Raw genomic sequence first — 16,064 nt, 5'->3', positions numbered from 1 at the left:
TTCAAAACAGGAGTTTTATTAAGGACAATAAAGTCAAACCAGAGGGGAAAAAAACAAAACAAAAAATCTTCATGATTTGCATATTCAATGATCCACAGGATTAATAGTCGCGTACATGTATGGAAACACATGCACTCACACACATGTATTACATATATGTGTGCGCACAACATAAATACATATCCATACAGAAACACGCATAAAACACACAGAAGCATGGCCATAATATAGTACTGTATACTATCAGACAAATCTGTACATCATTAGAAAAATCAAGAAAGAAATGTGCCAACACAAATGCAGCGAAACATCACTCTTTAAAAAAAAATCTAAATAAAATCTCTTTAATTTCGGTAAAAAAAGATAAAACTACTCAGAATTCACCTTTGATAAAATATTCCCTTTATAAAAAATACAAAAGCGTGCTTAAGGAAAAGGTTTCAAGCAAATATTTCTCTCTTTTTTTTGGTGAGCCTGCTAAAAATCTCTTCATCTTTGTATACAGCGGTACCTCCACACTTCAGAGCATCATTAAAAAGATCTACAGTCACAGAGTTTGGGACAGATAACACACACTGATCAGGTTCTCCGTACAGCTAAGATGGCTTAAATTTCACTATACATTTCCAATCAGTTCCACCATTTTGCATCCCTCAGATTCCGTCACACTTTCCTATGTTTTCATTAAAAGGCACTGGTTCCAGTTCCACCCATTACCAGAGAAGGTGAAAGTGGGCAGGTAACTGATAATGAGCTATATTGCTAGCACATTCTTACAACGACCGCGATCAATATGCAGTTTTACTGAAATTATTCTCAAATGCAATAGCAAACGAGCTTTTTTGGCAAGTCATATTTTTACAGCTCAATATTCCCATCACATATTCTCTTGAGAATTGCATGTCAAAACACAGCTGAGAATTAGTGCATTACACATGCGACAAAGGCTATTGGACATAACAGTAAATACACAGCTGCCTGTGTACACAATCGGCAAGTACCACCAAGATTTAAAATTACCACGTAATTACCTACGATCTTACATAGCTACCCATGTACTAGAAAAGTGCTTTTTTTCCCGCTGACTTGCAAACTTCAATTACATAGCGGCACACTCTGTAGTGAGCCATTAAAATGTCTTAAACATAATGTAAAATGTGTCAACCATTCTCAACTTTTTCTGTAAAAACGTTATTGTCGTTATCCTTACCCCCAGAGGACCAAAACCGCGTTTCAGAAGTTTTAAATTTGTGATGTATGTGGCTGATATTTATTTCTTGTGACAGACCTAAATTAGACTGATTTAAAGCCGGGGTTTGTGCATGTCTTACAATTCAACAGTAATGCGATTTTTTTTGGGAGAATATTTCTGGTCATGTGATATGTGACATTTTATAAGATTTTGGACGGGAAGAGCTGTCTGGATTTCATGTTAAGGTTTTTGAGAAGACGCAAAACAGTTAAAAGACAAAAACATACATTCTAAGGCAATTCGTGGAAATTTGCTATAATTGCACAGGGCAGGTGCTACTGGCCTGAACTCAAATCCACATTTCCTCACACTGAATATGAACCACCAATCACAATCCTCGAAGATTATATAATCGCACAATAAGGACCAATTGCCACGGACGCTGCACACCAGTGCATGTGGTTTAGATTAAGGTGCAGAAGCCACTTGCAATTACACAGGTCATTTCACTTATGTACATATTCACAAACAGCCGGCGAGGACGGGGGGGAATCACAGAGAATTCTTTCGGCACAAATTCACAGTTTCTCTTGGGAGTGGGAGATTTTTTTTTTAAATCGTTGCCCGGTTCAGCTCAGGGTCGATCTGAGAACATTCCCACTTCCTGCATGACCGAAGCACCTGGTTTTACAGGGGCAGAGGTGGGGCGGTCGTTCTTTTGAAAGGGTCCCTCTGTCCCACAGTCTTCCCCCCACAAGTCCACCCCCCCCTGTTTAAAAAATAAAAGGCTCATGGTTCCTACCCTCCTACAGGTGGCGGCGTCAGCAGGTCTTGACGGTGGAGCTGGAGACGTCCGAGGTCTTCATGATGACACTGGCGCGGTTCTCGTGGGCGGGGGCAGGGGCGCGGGCGGAGGTGGTGGGGATGGGCGGGGGCGAGACGGAGGAGAAGAGGGGCCCCCAGGGAGTGCTGTCGTAGGCGATGAGGGGGGAGACCTCCCGGCTGCTGGTCACCTTGAAGTTCTTCTTCCCCGAGGTGACGAAGGTGGCCATGCCGGGAAGGGGGCAGGCGGGCATCTTCAGCACCGACCGACTGTACTGGGGCCTGCTCTCCGACCGGAAGTCAGACACACAGTGCCTCTGTCAATCAAAGCAGGACGGGGAGGGGTTAGCGGGGGGGAGGGGTCAACACAGCCAAGAAACCAAAATTAATTAATTAATTAATAAAGACAAATACACTATTACCCATTTTACATTCTGATCGGGGTAATGGTGCGTGCCTTCACACAGGACACCCCAACTTAACTGCAGTGTTTTCTGTGATATTAGTGTTTGTGTATTTTTCTCCCTTTGGATTTAAGACATTCGGATCTTCATTTTGTTATGATTCACCTTTGGAAAGGATCACAAAGCTCTGACAGGCTGCATGAAATCACACTAAATTACAACGGGGGACAAAAAAACTATGGTGGCTGTAATGAGCAGCAATGGCAGCGATGAAAGTACATGTAATGAACACTCCAGTGTGGCATGACAACAGTGGCTTTGTTCTGAATGTGTTTAAGCCTGTTTAATGTGTTTCTAAGTGTGGAAAACATGAGCTAGTGTCAACACCTCACAGCGAATTCAGTCATTGCGGTCCAGCCCAGCAACTGACTGGAAACGCGACGAGGAAAAGGTTTAGCACTCCGCTCCGTTACTACCACAATGTCGGTGTCACTGCGAATAACGCAGAAATGGCTGAGTTTTAGGGCGGAGCCAGACACACACACACACACACACACACACACTGGTCCCTCGGGGGTGTTCAGGTATGTGGATCAACAAGGTCTCATCTGATCCCATTTAAAAACCTCTCAGGTGTCATTAGGCACGCCCAGGTCCAGGTTTCAGCACAACGCCCACGTGACTGAACGTTAGGTACTGAGCGTTAGGTACTGAGCACCCCCGAAGCTGCTCTTAACACACACCACGTCTGAGGAGTGTGCATCTTAAAGGGGCAGACTGTGAGTGTGTGCAGGTGTGTAAAATGTGCTGGTGCATCACTACTCTCAGTTTGGAAGTGTGTGTGGGTAAAGAAGGGTTTGATAAAACCCTTACTGTAGTGGTTTATTCTTCAATGAATCCCATTCTGACTTCACAAACAGACTTCCAATCTGACAGGTTTAGTTCTGTGACAGATTGCAGCAACAGAAACAATAACATGCAGGTCAGCAAGTCCATTCCTTGGCTCCACATCTCAGGGGATTTTTAAAAATGGCCTAAATTAAACCATTCACAAACAAGATTCTTTTAACTGAAAAAACTAAACTAATAAACAGTATGTATGTTTTTGTAGTGATCAAAAACATTCTGTGTGAAGCATGTTTTGCAAGCTGTTGAATTCCCCCTTCTAGATCCAAGAGATATGAAGAAGTCTCAGGTGCAGATGTGCATTGCTTATGAAGTCCCATTGGAGACCGCTACTGAGACTGGCAACGACAGACATTTTATTATCATCAGTCAAGTTTCCACGTCTGCAATCCAGCAATCACATCCTAAACGCTCTGCTCAGTAAAGCGTTGGTTATCAGCAAAAAGCAAAAGATAACCTACAGATCTGCCCTGCTTACAGGTCTTTTATTTGTCACACCAGATCTCAACAGAAAAAAAGCTGGATCCCTGGACCCAGGAGGAAACGAGGACTTTGACTCCTGGAGTGTCAGTAAAACTCTCCGCCTAGTAAAAGCGCTCGAGTTTTTTCCCCCCTACTTGTACCTTTATCAAAACACAAAGTGTGCCAGGGACTACGTGGTAATGTGTGAGAGGGAAGAAAACAAAAACCAAAAAGCAAACTAGTCTTACCAATCTCTTATCTCTTGGGTGTAAGCAGGGCTATTAAAACTGTGCTGCTGAGGCCTCAGATGTGAGCCTACAGGCTGCCTGACAAAAACAAAGCAGGAATCAGTGCTGCTGGGAGCCGCACAGGTCAACAGAGTGTGTGTGTGTGTGTGTGTGTGTGTGGTGTGTGTGTGTGTGTGTGTGTGTGTGTGTGTGTGTGTGTGTGTGTGTGTGTGTGTGTGTGTGTGTGAGTGTATGTGGTGTGTGTGTGTGTGTGTGTGTGTGTGTGTGTGTGGGAGCGTATGTACCTGTGTGTGTGTGTGTGTGTGTGTGTGCCTATGTGTATGGGGGAGGCTGGAAAATTTTGCCCAAAATACTTTTGGGCAATTTTCATCATTTCAATATTTGTTGGTAACTTTTTCAGTTAGCTATTTTCTGTTTGGTTTTCAACAACAGCATCCGGCAATTGTGTTATGAGAAGATTTTTTTAAAAAAGGTCCTTTTGGGTGAGAAGCTTAAAAAATCTCTGATGTGCGGGCTCCTTCTGTTTGAAAGGCAGAGGGAACGTCACGGCGACCAGCAGACAGCGGACAGAGAGGGAGTCACAAGGCAGACCTGGGGTGTCACAGCACAGACGCAGCCCCTGCTTCGCGCTGGAAACAATGTCATGGAGCGAGACGCTCAAGCGTGAAACAGCAGTGGTGTCTTAGTGCACCAGGAGACGGAAAAGGTGTAGCGAACACTCGCACATACACTGGGCATGCTCAACATGCTCGTGACACTGAACAACCCACGCAGCCCCCCCCCCCCCCCCCCCGTTCTGAATACTCACCACGGAGGAATGCGATGCCTCAACAACGCACGCAAAGCTTTCTGCCAATATGGTGCAAGGGCACAGCCTTGGAAGTCTTAATGGCAGGGATGCATTATGGGTAAGACAGAGCATCGTGGGAAAGAAAAAGTGTCAAGAGGACAGAGCGCTCACCCCTTTGGTGTCCTCATCGCTGTGGATGCTGTCCGTGTCGCTCTCTGGGGAAGAAAGCACAGGAGATCACATTACCTCCAGCACACCGAGAAATCCTATCAAACAGGTTGGGACGGGGAAAATGTGAATAGGGGATGTCTTATCTGCAAGACGTGAAGCACAGTCACCTGAAATACAGAAACGGGTTTTGCAGCTAAAAAACTACGGTATTTACACTCCCATAAGCTTCGCTGCTATGCTTTACTAATGATACACTACTACGGGAAGCAAAGATGGAAATATCAAATCCATACTTCTCTGAATATTATAGCAGTGCAACCACTTGAAACCCTTTGCTACTATTTTTGCTGCAGTGCAGTGCAGTAAGAGTTTAAATACAAACATTCTGGTCTCAGTTGGGTTATAGTATTGGCTTATAGTTCAGACAGAGGGTTAAAGCATATTGGTTCTTCAGAAACATTTCTTTTAGACTTAAAAATAAATTATTTTATTTTAAATGGACAGATTTATACACCAACCACAAACAGTTAGGGCAAACAGGCCAGTTATTGGGGAGATTAAGGCCTGTTAAGTCCTGATAAGTCATTTTTAAGAATGAAGGGAATGGGATATAGCCTACAGTTGACTCAGACAGTTCTACAGTCTCGGGCCACTGAAGACTGAAATGGTGATCAGAAGAAAAAGACATTCCTCTCTCTGCTGAACCTTTAACTTTCCACCACACACAGCCAGCCCACATACGGAAATGAGGGCCAAGATTTACCGCAGTTACAACTGTGTGTCCCTCCAGCTGTTGTTAGCACAGAACGCTACTACTCAAGGCCGTGAAAAGGAGAGGAGCCATGCAGTGTGCATGTCGGGGTACGCCACTCGCCTTAAAGCCTACAGGGCCTATCTATTTTTTGCTCATACCAACAGTCAGGAATTGTGCGCCGTCGACGGTCACGTGGGGACTTGTCTGAGAGATTACGGTCTGTAAAACTGTACTTTGACTGCCTTAATCCGCAGGCCTTACTGACTGGATAGATAAAATCTGTGCTGTCAGATTTCCAAAAAGAGAACAGAAAAAAAACACCAGCAGGATGCAATTAAACAGGAAAACCGCAGCTCTACTAGGAACTCTAAACTCTCAGCTACATTTCACGCATTCCATTTTAAACATGGAAACATGGCATTTATGATTGTTGTTTTATCTAGTGCAAGCTTTATTAACGTCTCCTTCCTGAATCAGTATATGTGGGTCAATGTATTTGAATATGATTTTTTAAAAAGTTACTTGGCATGAAAAACTATGGTATGAAAAAAGTAGTGAAAAATATATCCAAATGAATATGTTTGTGTGTATGTGTGTGTGAGTGTTTGTGTGTGAGTGTGTGCGTGTGTGTGTGTGTGTGTGTGTGTGCGCGAGTGTTTGTGTGTGAGTGTGTGTATGTGTGCCTGTGTGTGTGTATGTGTGTGCGTGTGTGAGTGTGTGGGTGTGTGTGTGTGTGTGTGTGTGCAGGATGTAGTGTGTATGTGTCTATGTGTGTGGTGGGAGTACACACCTCCGTAAGAGGAAACAGGAGAGATCTGCAGCGGGTAGTGGTGACTGGAGCTGACTGAATGCTCCTCGTCCTCCGTGGTCACCTCGATGGTCTGGCAAACGTCCGGCAGGTGGTCGCTGATGATCAGCTGCTCTTCCAGAGAGCCACGCCCGGCAGCACGCTGGGGTTCTGAGGGGCGGGGGGGATATGAATGAGCTCACCCAAATGTCTGCAAATACACTATCCACTGACGTAAAAGGCACCGCACGACACACACACCCTAACCCAGACACCCACACGTGCACGCTCAGGGACACAGACACATACGTGCGCTGTTTTCCTTATCCACTGCTCACACTGATAATAACGCACTAGTGTCGCAGCGCTAATGTTTACAGTAATCACAGCTACTAGAGTGACAGTGTGACAATCTGAATTATGAGTGAATACAGACAATAAAGGTCTTGTGAATAGCGACAGAGTTATTTGCGAGCCGGGGACGGATGCCATGGTGGAGTGCTGGCTCTCTGACTCACCCTCAGTAGCGTTTCCCTGCGATGAGCCCCCTTTGTCAGTCAGGTCTGAGGAGAAGAACAGAAACTACTGTAGAACGCGAGAAGGTTTCTATGGCAATGCAGCCGTTTCAAGTTAAGAACAGATTCCGTTGAGCAATTCTGGGAAACACAACAAGTAAATTCACCAGCGGGAGGTGGCAGACAGACACAACATTGTTGTCTCGACTTCAGTGCTCTTGAACGTTCTATAATTTGCTGTTTTCCCCTTTACCGCTTTTTTTGTCATATTAATATTGTTTGTTTGTTAACATCACAATACAGCAAGCATGAGATAAGCTGAAACTGTTTAAGAGGCATGTACTCATCTTCCTATAATGCCTCACACCTCATAATGCACTGGACTTCTTGACCAAATCCAACCAATAACTGGGCAACCACACTTTCTGTGTCCACTCACAAAAATACTCATTTTTTATTCGGCAATACCCATGCCTAAAAGTCTTTTCCCACTTGTGCGATCATAAAAGCCACATTTCCCCTCAAGGTTCTCTGTGATGGATGGCTCCCTCTTTTTGGCCAAGACATGAGCCTTGTGACTTCCGTGCACACACATACACACACACACACTCCCCTCACCAAAATGAAAAGTGCTATCAATCAAAGGCTATTGTTGTTTGACTCCCTTACACTGGGTCTTCTATGGCAGGAAGAGATAAGCCCTCAAGATGCCCCTGACCTCAGTTAACCCCTGGTAACTACAACAACCAGCGCTCCCCCCCCCCATAACCCCCCTTCCTCCTATGTACAGCCCAGGCCCCAGGGGAGCACTGATAAAGACTATGTTCGTTTGCGCTAACGACAAGACCCCTCCCCCCTGTAAATCAGCCTGACGCTGAGGAACAGAGAGCGGGGGCCTGTTCATCGTCTGCGCTGGGACTGCGAGGGAGCAGACAGATTCCCCAAACAAACCGGAGCGGAGCTGCTCGCTACACCCTGGGCAGCGGGGGGAGCTCCGTCGATACAGATCGCACGCCCCGGGATTCCCGCCGCCATTTTGAAACGGTTGCTTTACGCAGGTCAGGGAATGCGCTGAGTGTGTGTGTGTGTGTGTGTGTCTGTTTACCTGTCAGAACTGTGCTGTCTGCCATGCTCTCCAACTTCACCATCGTCAGTCCATGGCTTTCTGCTACCCTGTGGTCCAAAGGCCCCCTGCGCTCCACCTGTGAGGGGGTGGAGGTGGAGGGGTGGCAGTTAGTCTCCAGACCCTAACACACTCCTGACCCCTAGTCTCCAGATCCTAACACACTCCTGACATCTACTCTTTCACACTGTATATTATATATATATACATGGGGAGTGGGATGATGACACTAAATAAGCATTTCAGATTTTAATAAGTCCTTTTTCTTCGTGAGAATGACATGGGACTTTCTGTCATAAGCTGAGGGGTAAAATCCTTCACTACAGAAGGACATTCTCAAAGGAAGAAGATCCTCTAAATCTCAGGGACCCAAAGTTCTGTCCTCTCCAGAGTGGCTAAAGGTCAGGGCCATGAACCGTTTCCACTGCTGCAACACTTACTCAGAAAGAGAGAGAGAGTGAGAGAGAGAAAAACAGCAATACCTTGGCTCTTTCGTCTTTTTCGAATCGTTTCTTTCCTGGAAGAAACAAAAAGCACAGACACTTCAGAAAAACACCGACTTGCTAAGGCAAACCCAGAGGGGGTCCATCTGTGCTAAGAAGTCCCAAACCGGTCAACATGAATGAAAGCACACTCACGCTTCCAGAAAAAACCATCAATAAATGCCTTCTGTACAAGCACCTCAAGTGCTCTTCTTTTAGCCACAGTGGTCTACAAAGCAGCCGGCATGAAAAGCAAAAAAGCAACACAACCTTCATGCAAAATGAACGAAATGATCATCGACACATTAGTCACTCGTACCAATAACAATCTGCTGTTCCTCACGGCCAATAACAGACAGGCCACAAACATCACAGATGAAAGACTGAAATGTGCTTGTACTACAAAAAGAGTGCATGTTACAAAATCAATGTCACCCTGTGTCGCAGTTTCCCCATCCGGATTTTGCCTTAATTCTGGTCTAGTTTACATCCGGTACCTGGCACTAGTCCTGGACCAAATTCTGGACCAAGCCCTGTTTTTATTATACCATATATTACACTCTGTTTTGCCTCAAATCTGAACTTACAAAATATCTGAACATTGTGTACCTGTGTTTCAGACACAGAGTCTACCTGTGTTTCAGACACAGCATTCACCTCTGTCTCAGACAAAGAGACTACCTGTGTTTCAGACACAGCATTCACCTGTGTCTCAGACACAGAGTCCACCTGTGTCTCAGACACAGTGTTTCCACATCTTTTCAGCCAGGGTTACAGAGACGCCATTTTGGAAACGGGGCGCACCTTTTTTGTTGGGTCGCTCGCTCTGCGACATCATCCTGTAAACCCGGAAGGCGTTGCTTCCCTTCTTCATGCTTTTGTCTTTCACCTCCTCGATGTCAGGCAACGAGTTCATGGCACATCGGAAGTTGGCTTTCCATGTCTTGGGATCTGGCTTGTCCACTCCTGGCTGATATTTTCCTTAAAAAGAATCAAGAAAACCGTCAGAACAAAAACAAAGAAAACCAAACCAAGATATGCTGATACATTTACATTCATTATAATTATATTATAAATATATTTCTGCCTCATATGCATGCCCTGAATGGCATGAACTTTTTACTCTATCCTGTTCGTTGCAGATGCTTTTAAAATGTGAGATTGCGCCCAAAAAACACTTCCAACAACAGTACTTAAATATGGGTATACAACTATCAGTTCATGACTATGAGTACACAACAATGAGTACAAAACTATCAGTACATAACTATTAATACATGACTATGAATACACAACAAGTACAAAGCTATCGGTACATAACTATCAGTACGTGACTATGAGTACATAGCTATGAGTAGATAACCATCAGTACATATTTAACTACCTGTCACAGCCTGTGACAGAAAGCATGATGGGTGAACACATGTACACATCTATATGATTATACGCATGGATATGTACGCATACATGTATGTGTAAGTAGGAACGCACGTAAGCATGTATGCGCGCTGTGTCTATGGAGGCAACTGCTAACTAAGGCAAGTCCACCTGCTCAGAAGCACTGTTGAAAGCATGAGCCTTTGGTACCTGTGTGAATGGCCCAGTTTCGGAACAAGGGTGCGTCTTTCTCCACGTCCCAGCCGTGCCGAGCCGCGTGCATCCAGGGGATCTGAAAGATCCTCTTTTCCTGCGGAAAACAGGGGAGCACGTGACTCGAACCATGCCCCTCTCCTCAAAGCAGGCCCATCAGATTTCAGGCATCTGGCTCTTATCCAGAGTGACTTACACAGCTTACATTCTTCACATACAATCCATGTATGCAGCTGGGTAGTTTACAGGAGCGATTAAGGTTAAGTGCCTTTCTCAAGGGCAGGACGGCAGCGCCTCACCTGGGAATTCCACCTATGACCTCAGAGTCACAAGCCTGGTTCCCTAGCCGTGATGCCTAGCCACTGCTGCTCACACAACAACACACACACACACACACACACGCACACACAGAGACACACAGTCACACACACACACAAGAACACTCACAACATACACTCATACATACACTCATACAAACACACACATACTTACATACACACAAGCACACTCACACCATACATGCATACACTCATACAAACACAGATGTACTGTACACACACCCTCCCCCACACACAAATACACTTTTTCCTCAGTACAGGAAATGACCCATTGTAGCAAATTAACTCCCTGTTAAACGGAGGCCTGTGCAGCTCATGGTAGAGGTGGTGTTCATCTGACATTTCAGCTTTTTAATTGCTGCAAATATTTTGCTCACGAGTTCAGCGAGCAGTTATTTTGAATCCAACCGCCACTACCGGCATTTCAAAGGTAGCTCTCTTTATAATCCTGGGTGGGTCACTATTGTACTGCTTGGCTCGTTCTGCCATCTTGGTGGTGGCTGTCCTTGGCAGGAGACTTTAATATAAAACCGGTTTGCTAGCGCTGCGCTACATATTCAGCAGATGTAAAGAGCTTCACAAACCATGTTAGTCAGGAGCACATTTGTATCCTACAGTGCAGTACTTTGGGTAGCTCTTCAACTACTAGAGTTCAGGTAACTCATATATATTACATCATAGGCTACTGTATTTTATATTACTCAGTGAAACCTGGCTCTGTTATTTCGTCTGGCACCCCAATGCAACCAACTTTTTCAGTTCTGTGATTTCCATTCTGGAACACTTTACATGACTCTTGTGGACACTAGATACCTCAGACAGCTAATGTGACACGCCGAATGGTAATTCCATCAGAGAGAGACAACACTACTTTTCCCTGAATTCACTGACTGGCATCAGGAGTGACACTGGGATCGTAAAAGTTGGGAGTCCAGACCCCCTAAACGTAAACACTAGCCTATAAAAAAAAAACACAAAATAATGAGCCAAAACTTCCAGACCCTTTAAACCCGCAAAAGACAAATTATTGGAAGCATTTTAGCACATATTAATAACGGCTTAGAAAGACACTGGCTGGAACCAACATCGGGAATCTAACAGGCCTCTTCAGTCTGCAGTGGGCAACCCTGATGCAGGCAGCTTAATGAAGCTGCTTTCTATAAGAGGAACTCGACTGTGACCCACTTTTGTATGTGGACCTCCCTTGAGCTGGGGTGAACTGGGGATACACATTCTAAGTGCATTAAAGAAAACAATCCGTACATCTAAACAAACTATCACAAGAATATTCTGCCACAAACTATAAAAATGGGGCTTGGAACAGAGTGGCTTACATAAGAAGCTAAAAGTGGTTCATTTGCTGATTACACAACATCTTACAGGCATTTTAGCAGACGCTCTTATCCAGAGCAACATACACCGATTTTATATAGCATTAACCTTACATCCATTTATACAGCTGGATATATACTGAAGCAATACAGGTTAAGCACCCTGCTGAAGGGTACAACGGCAGTGTCCTACCTGGGAATGGAGCCTGTGCCCTTTAGGTTACAAGACCAGTTCCTTACCCATTGTACCACATTGCCGCCCCAACACAGCAGTCCTGGCTACGCTTGCTCGGCGGCACACGTGCAGTGGCACGCAGCTCGGCGAGAGCCGTCGTTCCCGGCGCACCTACCCTGTTGACCCACTTCAGCCCGGGGATCTCGCCGCGGTCGATCTGCTCCTCCAGCCACGGCCTCATCCGCATCCGCTCCACTGGCATGGTGGCCTGGGAAGAGAGGCGCAGTCACTCGACTGGACGGCGGCGGCGGCGGCGCCGCGGGTTTTTAGCGTCCGCTTCATCATCGCCCAATCTGCACCGCCGTGGGGACTCCCCTCCTCCCCACAGACTGATCAGCGCACTGGAGACGGGCGTGCAGGCGGCCCGCGTTCTGGTAAACACTTACGCGCCCGCTGATGGCTTTGTCTCAGCAGAATAACACTTGAATAGAAACACACTTAGCGAACATAATGTAATTTCTGCAACTAGTAAGTACACGTGTGTGTGTGTGTGTGTGTGTGTGTGAGTGTATGCCTCACATATTTTCATAGTATTAAGACCTTTATTTGTCTTAATAGTGACTGTTGCATTATTTAGATGGTTTCAAAACCCCATAAATTTCTAATGTGTAAACCATTACTGCTTTACTGCTGGTCTTAAATAAGAATTTATCAACTTGCGAGTAACAATGAGGACACGATTACCCTGAAAACATGAACTCCTCTCACATCAGAACAGTCTCTCATTCCTTTTTAAACTTGTGCTTTCAATGATCTGCTAGCCTCGACTGACTTGTGCAATTTAGCATACTTTTCAGCTATTTACATTTATTTCAACCTGCATTTATTTATGGTTTGTTACATTACTGGACTTATTTTAAATATATATTTTAAATGATTACCTGTCAACTTTCTATGCAGAAAGAACTAGTAAATACAGAGTTGCAAAACAAGGACGTTTTGTGCCGGCCTCAAAGAACTTCTGTGCCAACTTCTGCTCTTATTTAATAAGCTCAATTATATCTTGACCTGACATTTGTATAAGCACCAGCCTACAGCCGTTGACTACAAATGTATCCTAAAGATTTCACTGTGTTTAAGTACATGAGTGAACCAGCATAATTAAGAGAGCTGCCAGAAAACAAAAACGAAGGCAATCGCTCGGAAACAAAAAACAGCACGCAGACCGGCCCACAGTTGTTCACCCCAGAGGTAAAAGAACAAACTGAACGCGTGAGCCGTCACAGCCGTGGCTAGCAACTGCCAGCCTACGTTGCGAGGACCATGGAAACGCACAGCGTGGTGCTGCTGGGGGCAGATACGCAGACAGAGCCCGGCCTGGATCTCAGATACCCGGCCGGCCGCTGACGTCACAGCCGAAATATCCCTTCTGGGGTGGCGGCTACCAGCAATGTGCTGCCTCTCTTGGACGCCCTCCCAGAATTAAGCTGTGTGACAGAGCACTCTGCAAAGGTCCTTCTGGGACAGCCTGGTGTTCCCCTATCTTTGCTATCCCCAAAGATCCCGAGAACCCAAACAGCGTTTTAAATGAGCCTCTTCAATGTATTTTTGCATTTACGCATTCCATAAAAATCCATGTCTATGTTGGTTGTCACTAACTCATTAAATACAGTATTGTTCAAGCAAATGTTTGTTTACGGATCATTGCTTTTGTGCTGTGTAAACTGGAAACATCAAGCAAGGCCAGATGTAACCACAGGTAACAGGCAGGGAAAATAAGAAACTATCAGCTTAATTTTTCTCTGTCAAAGTAGTCTCTTAGAAGGTGCTGGCTGGCACAGATTAAAACTGATACACAAACGAGATATTAGCCTATAACTCATTTGAATTATATACGATATGCACATGAATGCATTTTTCAGTGTTCCGCTGAAACTTGGCTACGCACACACAATATTACATTAGAATAATTTTGCATTTGCTATTTAGTCACATTTTACATTTGAGTAACACTCGTGGGACAATTGTAGTAATTTATAAGCGCACTGCCTAAATAGTACGCTATAAAGTATAATCACTTAACAGAACTCTCGAATAAATGGTAGGGTTTGGACCTGGGGACAGCTGAGGATAAGGAAGCACTTGGTTATTTAGATAACGAGCTTAAACAGAAAACCACAATTCATGCTCTTGGCATAGGCTCTACGCCGTTAGCTATATAAGCTCTACAGAAATATCATAAAATACAATTTCTTTACGTTCAGGAACTTGAAACGGTCAGTCCTCCTATTTTCACTTTAATGTATCTTCATGTATTTTTTTAACAGCTATGGCAATACTGTATATTGCATTGAATATCGAAAGCTGAAATATAAGAGTAGTTGTGTTTTGTTATGTAGCCAATAGTATCCGCTAATATGCTTATTAGTACGATTATATATATATATATATATTATTTTTTTTACTTAATCAGCACCAGCAACACGAACCTCACTACGACTGTAAATTTCGTTCATGCACGTTTGCTGACGACATGTGCAAGAACACGTTCCTGACTGTTCTTCACTCGGTCATGACTGCTCTCCACTAGGGTTCCGATTGGTCAGTTGCGTACTTTCGAGCTCAGTCATTGGTCCCGGGAAGTGTCATTAACCTAACAGCACGATTGTGCGTTGCACGTATGTGTAGTGATCTCTGCAGGTCGAGAAAAGGAAACCGAGAGCAAAGTCCTTTCACACGAACAGAAAAGCGAAAAGTTTCCGAGCCATAATTGCATACCAGCAAAGTCAGAAGTGGCCGAGAACATCGCAGGGACCTTGTATAGAATAGACCTGCCAGGCTTTATTCTGGAAATGGGATATGCTAAACTGTAACTGATAGTATCGAGCAAATAACGTCATATGTGGCTAAACATAAATTAGCTTCCAGGCAACAAAAGTATCACGCGTGGCTCAAGTAAATGTATAGAGACCAAACACAATCAAAATATGCACAAACTATTTCTATACACATTAGACTGCCATGCAAAACAAACAGCAAAATTAAATAAAAGGCATTCACCTCCTCCCCCACCCTTAACCCATTGCGCTACATTAGTGCCGCTACTTCATTCTGGTGAACACTATGTCTAATGCCGTTTCAGATTAGCCTACTCGTTAAAATAAATTGCTTATTTCAAAAACATAAATTGAAAGCCTCGTAACAGACTATGTACACAGACACTAATTTAACCGTTTTCCGTAGCTTACGTGCAGTAAAAAAGTAGTCATATTCCGTTTCTATTCCGAAAAAAGTCACGCTGTCAAGTGACAGGGGTGGCTATGATAAGTTCAAGAGCAGCAGCTCAATAATTAGCAAGGCAACCGCACACTCAATCCAAAAGTGAAATTAAACTCCAGGCTCCCACCGGCTTCCACACGATCCAAACATTCCTAGGGCGTAAATACAGTTTTCCAACACCAACTGTACTTCCTGTTCATTTTAAATGCATCGTTATACAGGAAAAAACACAAGAAAACGTCGTTACCTGTGATAAAAAGATCCTATTCGCGATCCAAATGCAACGATACACTTGCAATTGCTGAAAAGTTTGTCGTTGGTCAAATCTGTGGTCGTGCGTAACAAAAACGAAAACTTAACTTAGACCCCTCAACTGACCAGATCGAAAGCAAAACAAGAAGAGGAAACAGTGGTCCGGAATCCCCCTCCCGATCTGTTTGTTTCGCGACTGCCTGAAACAGGAGGGCGTTGTGCAAGAAACCACGGAAGTGAGCAGCTGAATCTGATTGGCCCGCAGCTGTGCTCTCATCATTTCTCGAAAACTGAATTTCATTTTCACTTCCCTGTAGTTCGAAGCGTTATTTTGGTCGGGTGGGGGTACAGAGTTTGGTCCAAAAGCAGACAATGATTTCTGTCGTAGATTATGGAGTCCGCGCCATTCGTGTTTGTTCAGGCTACTGCCAGCGCCCGTGAGG

General features: G+C 44.6%; 1 protein-coding gene across 3 annotated transcripts; it reads right to left on the bottom strand.

Annotated features, from left to right (window-relative positions):
• On the bottom strand, positions 1–15,832 carry irf2a (interferon regulatory factor 2a). 3 transcript variants are annotated; one of them, XM_064335027.1, is made up of 11 exons: positions 15,617–15,832; positions 12,266–12,358; positions 10,244–10,343; positions 9,461–9,637; positions 8,657–8,691; positions 8,157–8,253; positions 7,055–7,099; positions 6,540–6,707; positions 4,996–5,039; positions 4,035–4,108; positions 2,191–2,331 (listed from the first exon to the last, which is right to left on the bottom strand). In XM_064335027.1, coding segments are annotated over exons 2-11 (828 nt in total). In that variant the 5' UTR covers positions 12,353–12,358; positions 15,617–15,832; the 3' UTR covers positions 2,191–2,330. The 3 variants fall into 3 exon arrangements, with proteins under 3 accessions (XP_064191096.1, XP_064191097.1, XP_064191098.1); XM_064335026.1 differs by lacking the exon at positions 4,035–4,108 and having other exon boundaries at positions 1–2,331; XM_064335028.1 differs by lacking the exon at positions 2,191–2,331 and having other exon boundaries at positions 4,049–4,112.
• Between the last annotated feature and the right edge of the window lie 232 nt (positions 15,833–16,064).

Source organism: Anguilla rostrata, chromosome 5 (genome assembly GCF_018555375.3).
Source record: "Anguilla rostrata isolate EN2019 chromosome 5, ASM1855537v3, whole genome shotgun sequence".
Classification (NCBI taxonomy): Eukaryota; Metazoa; Chordata; class Actinopteri; order Anguilliformes; family Anguillidae; genus Anguilla; species Anguilla rostrata.
Note: the sequence above shows the minus strand (reverse complement) of the source record. Positions and strands in the feature narration are given on the sequence as shown.

What these genes read in the sequence shown, in the direction of transcription:
- irf2a (XM_064335026.1), bottom strand. Translation starts at nt 12,352, where the DNA reads ATGCCAGTGGAGCGGATGCGGATGAGGCCGTGGCTGGAGGAGCAGATC. An exon ending in AAACTGGGCCATTCACACAG is followed by an intron (nt 9,638 to 10,243) that starts GTACCAAAGGCT and finishes ATTCTTTTTAAG; the next exon opens with GAAAATATCAGCCAGGAGTG. An exon ending in AAAAAGACGAAAGAGCCAAG is followed by an intron (nt 8,254 to 8,656) that starts GTATTGCTGTTT and finishes ACCCCCTCACAG; the next exon opens with GTGGAGCGCAGGGGGCCTTT.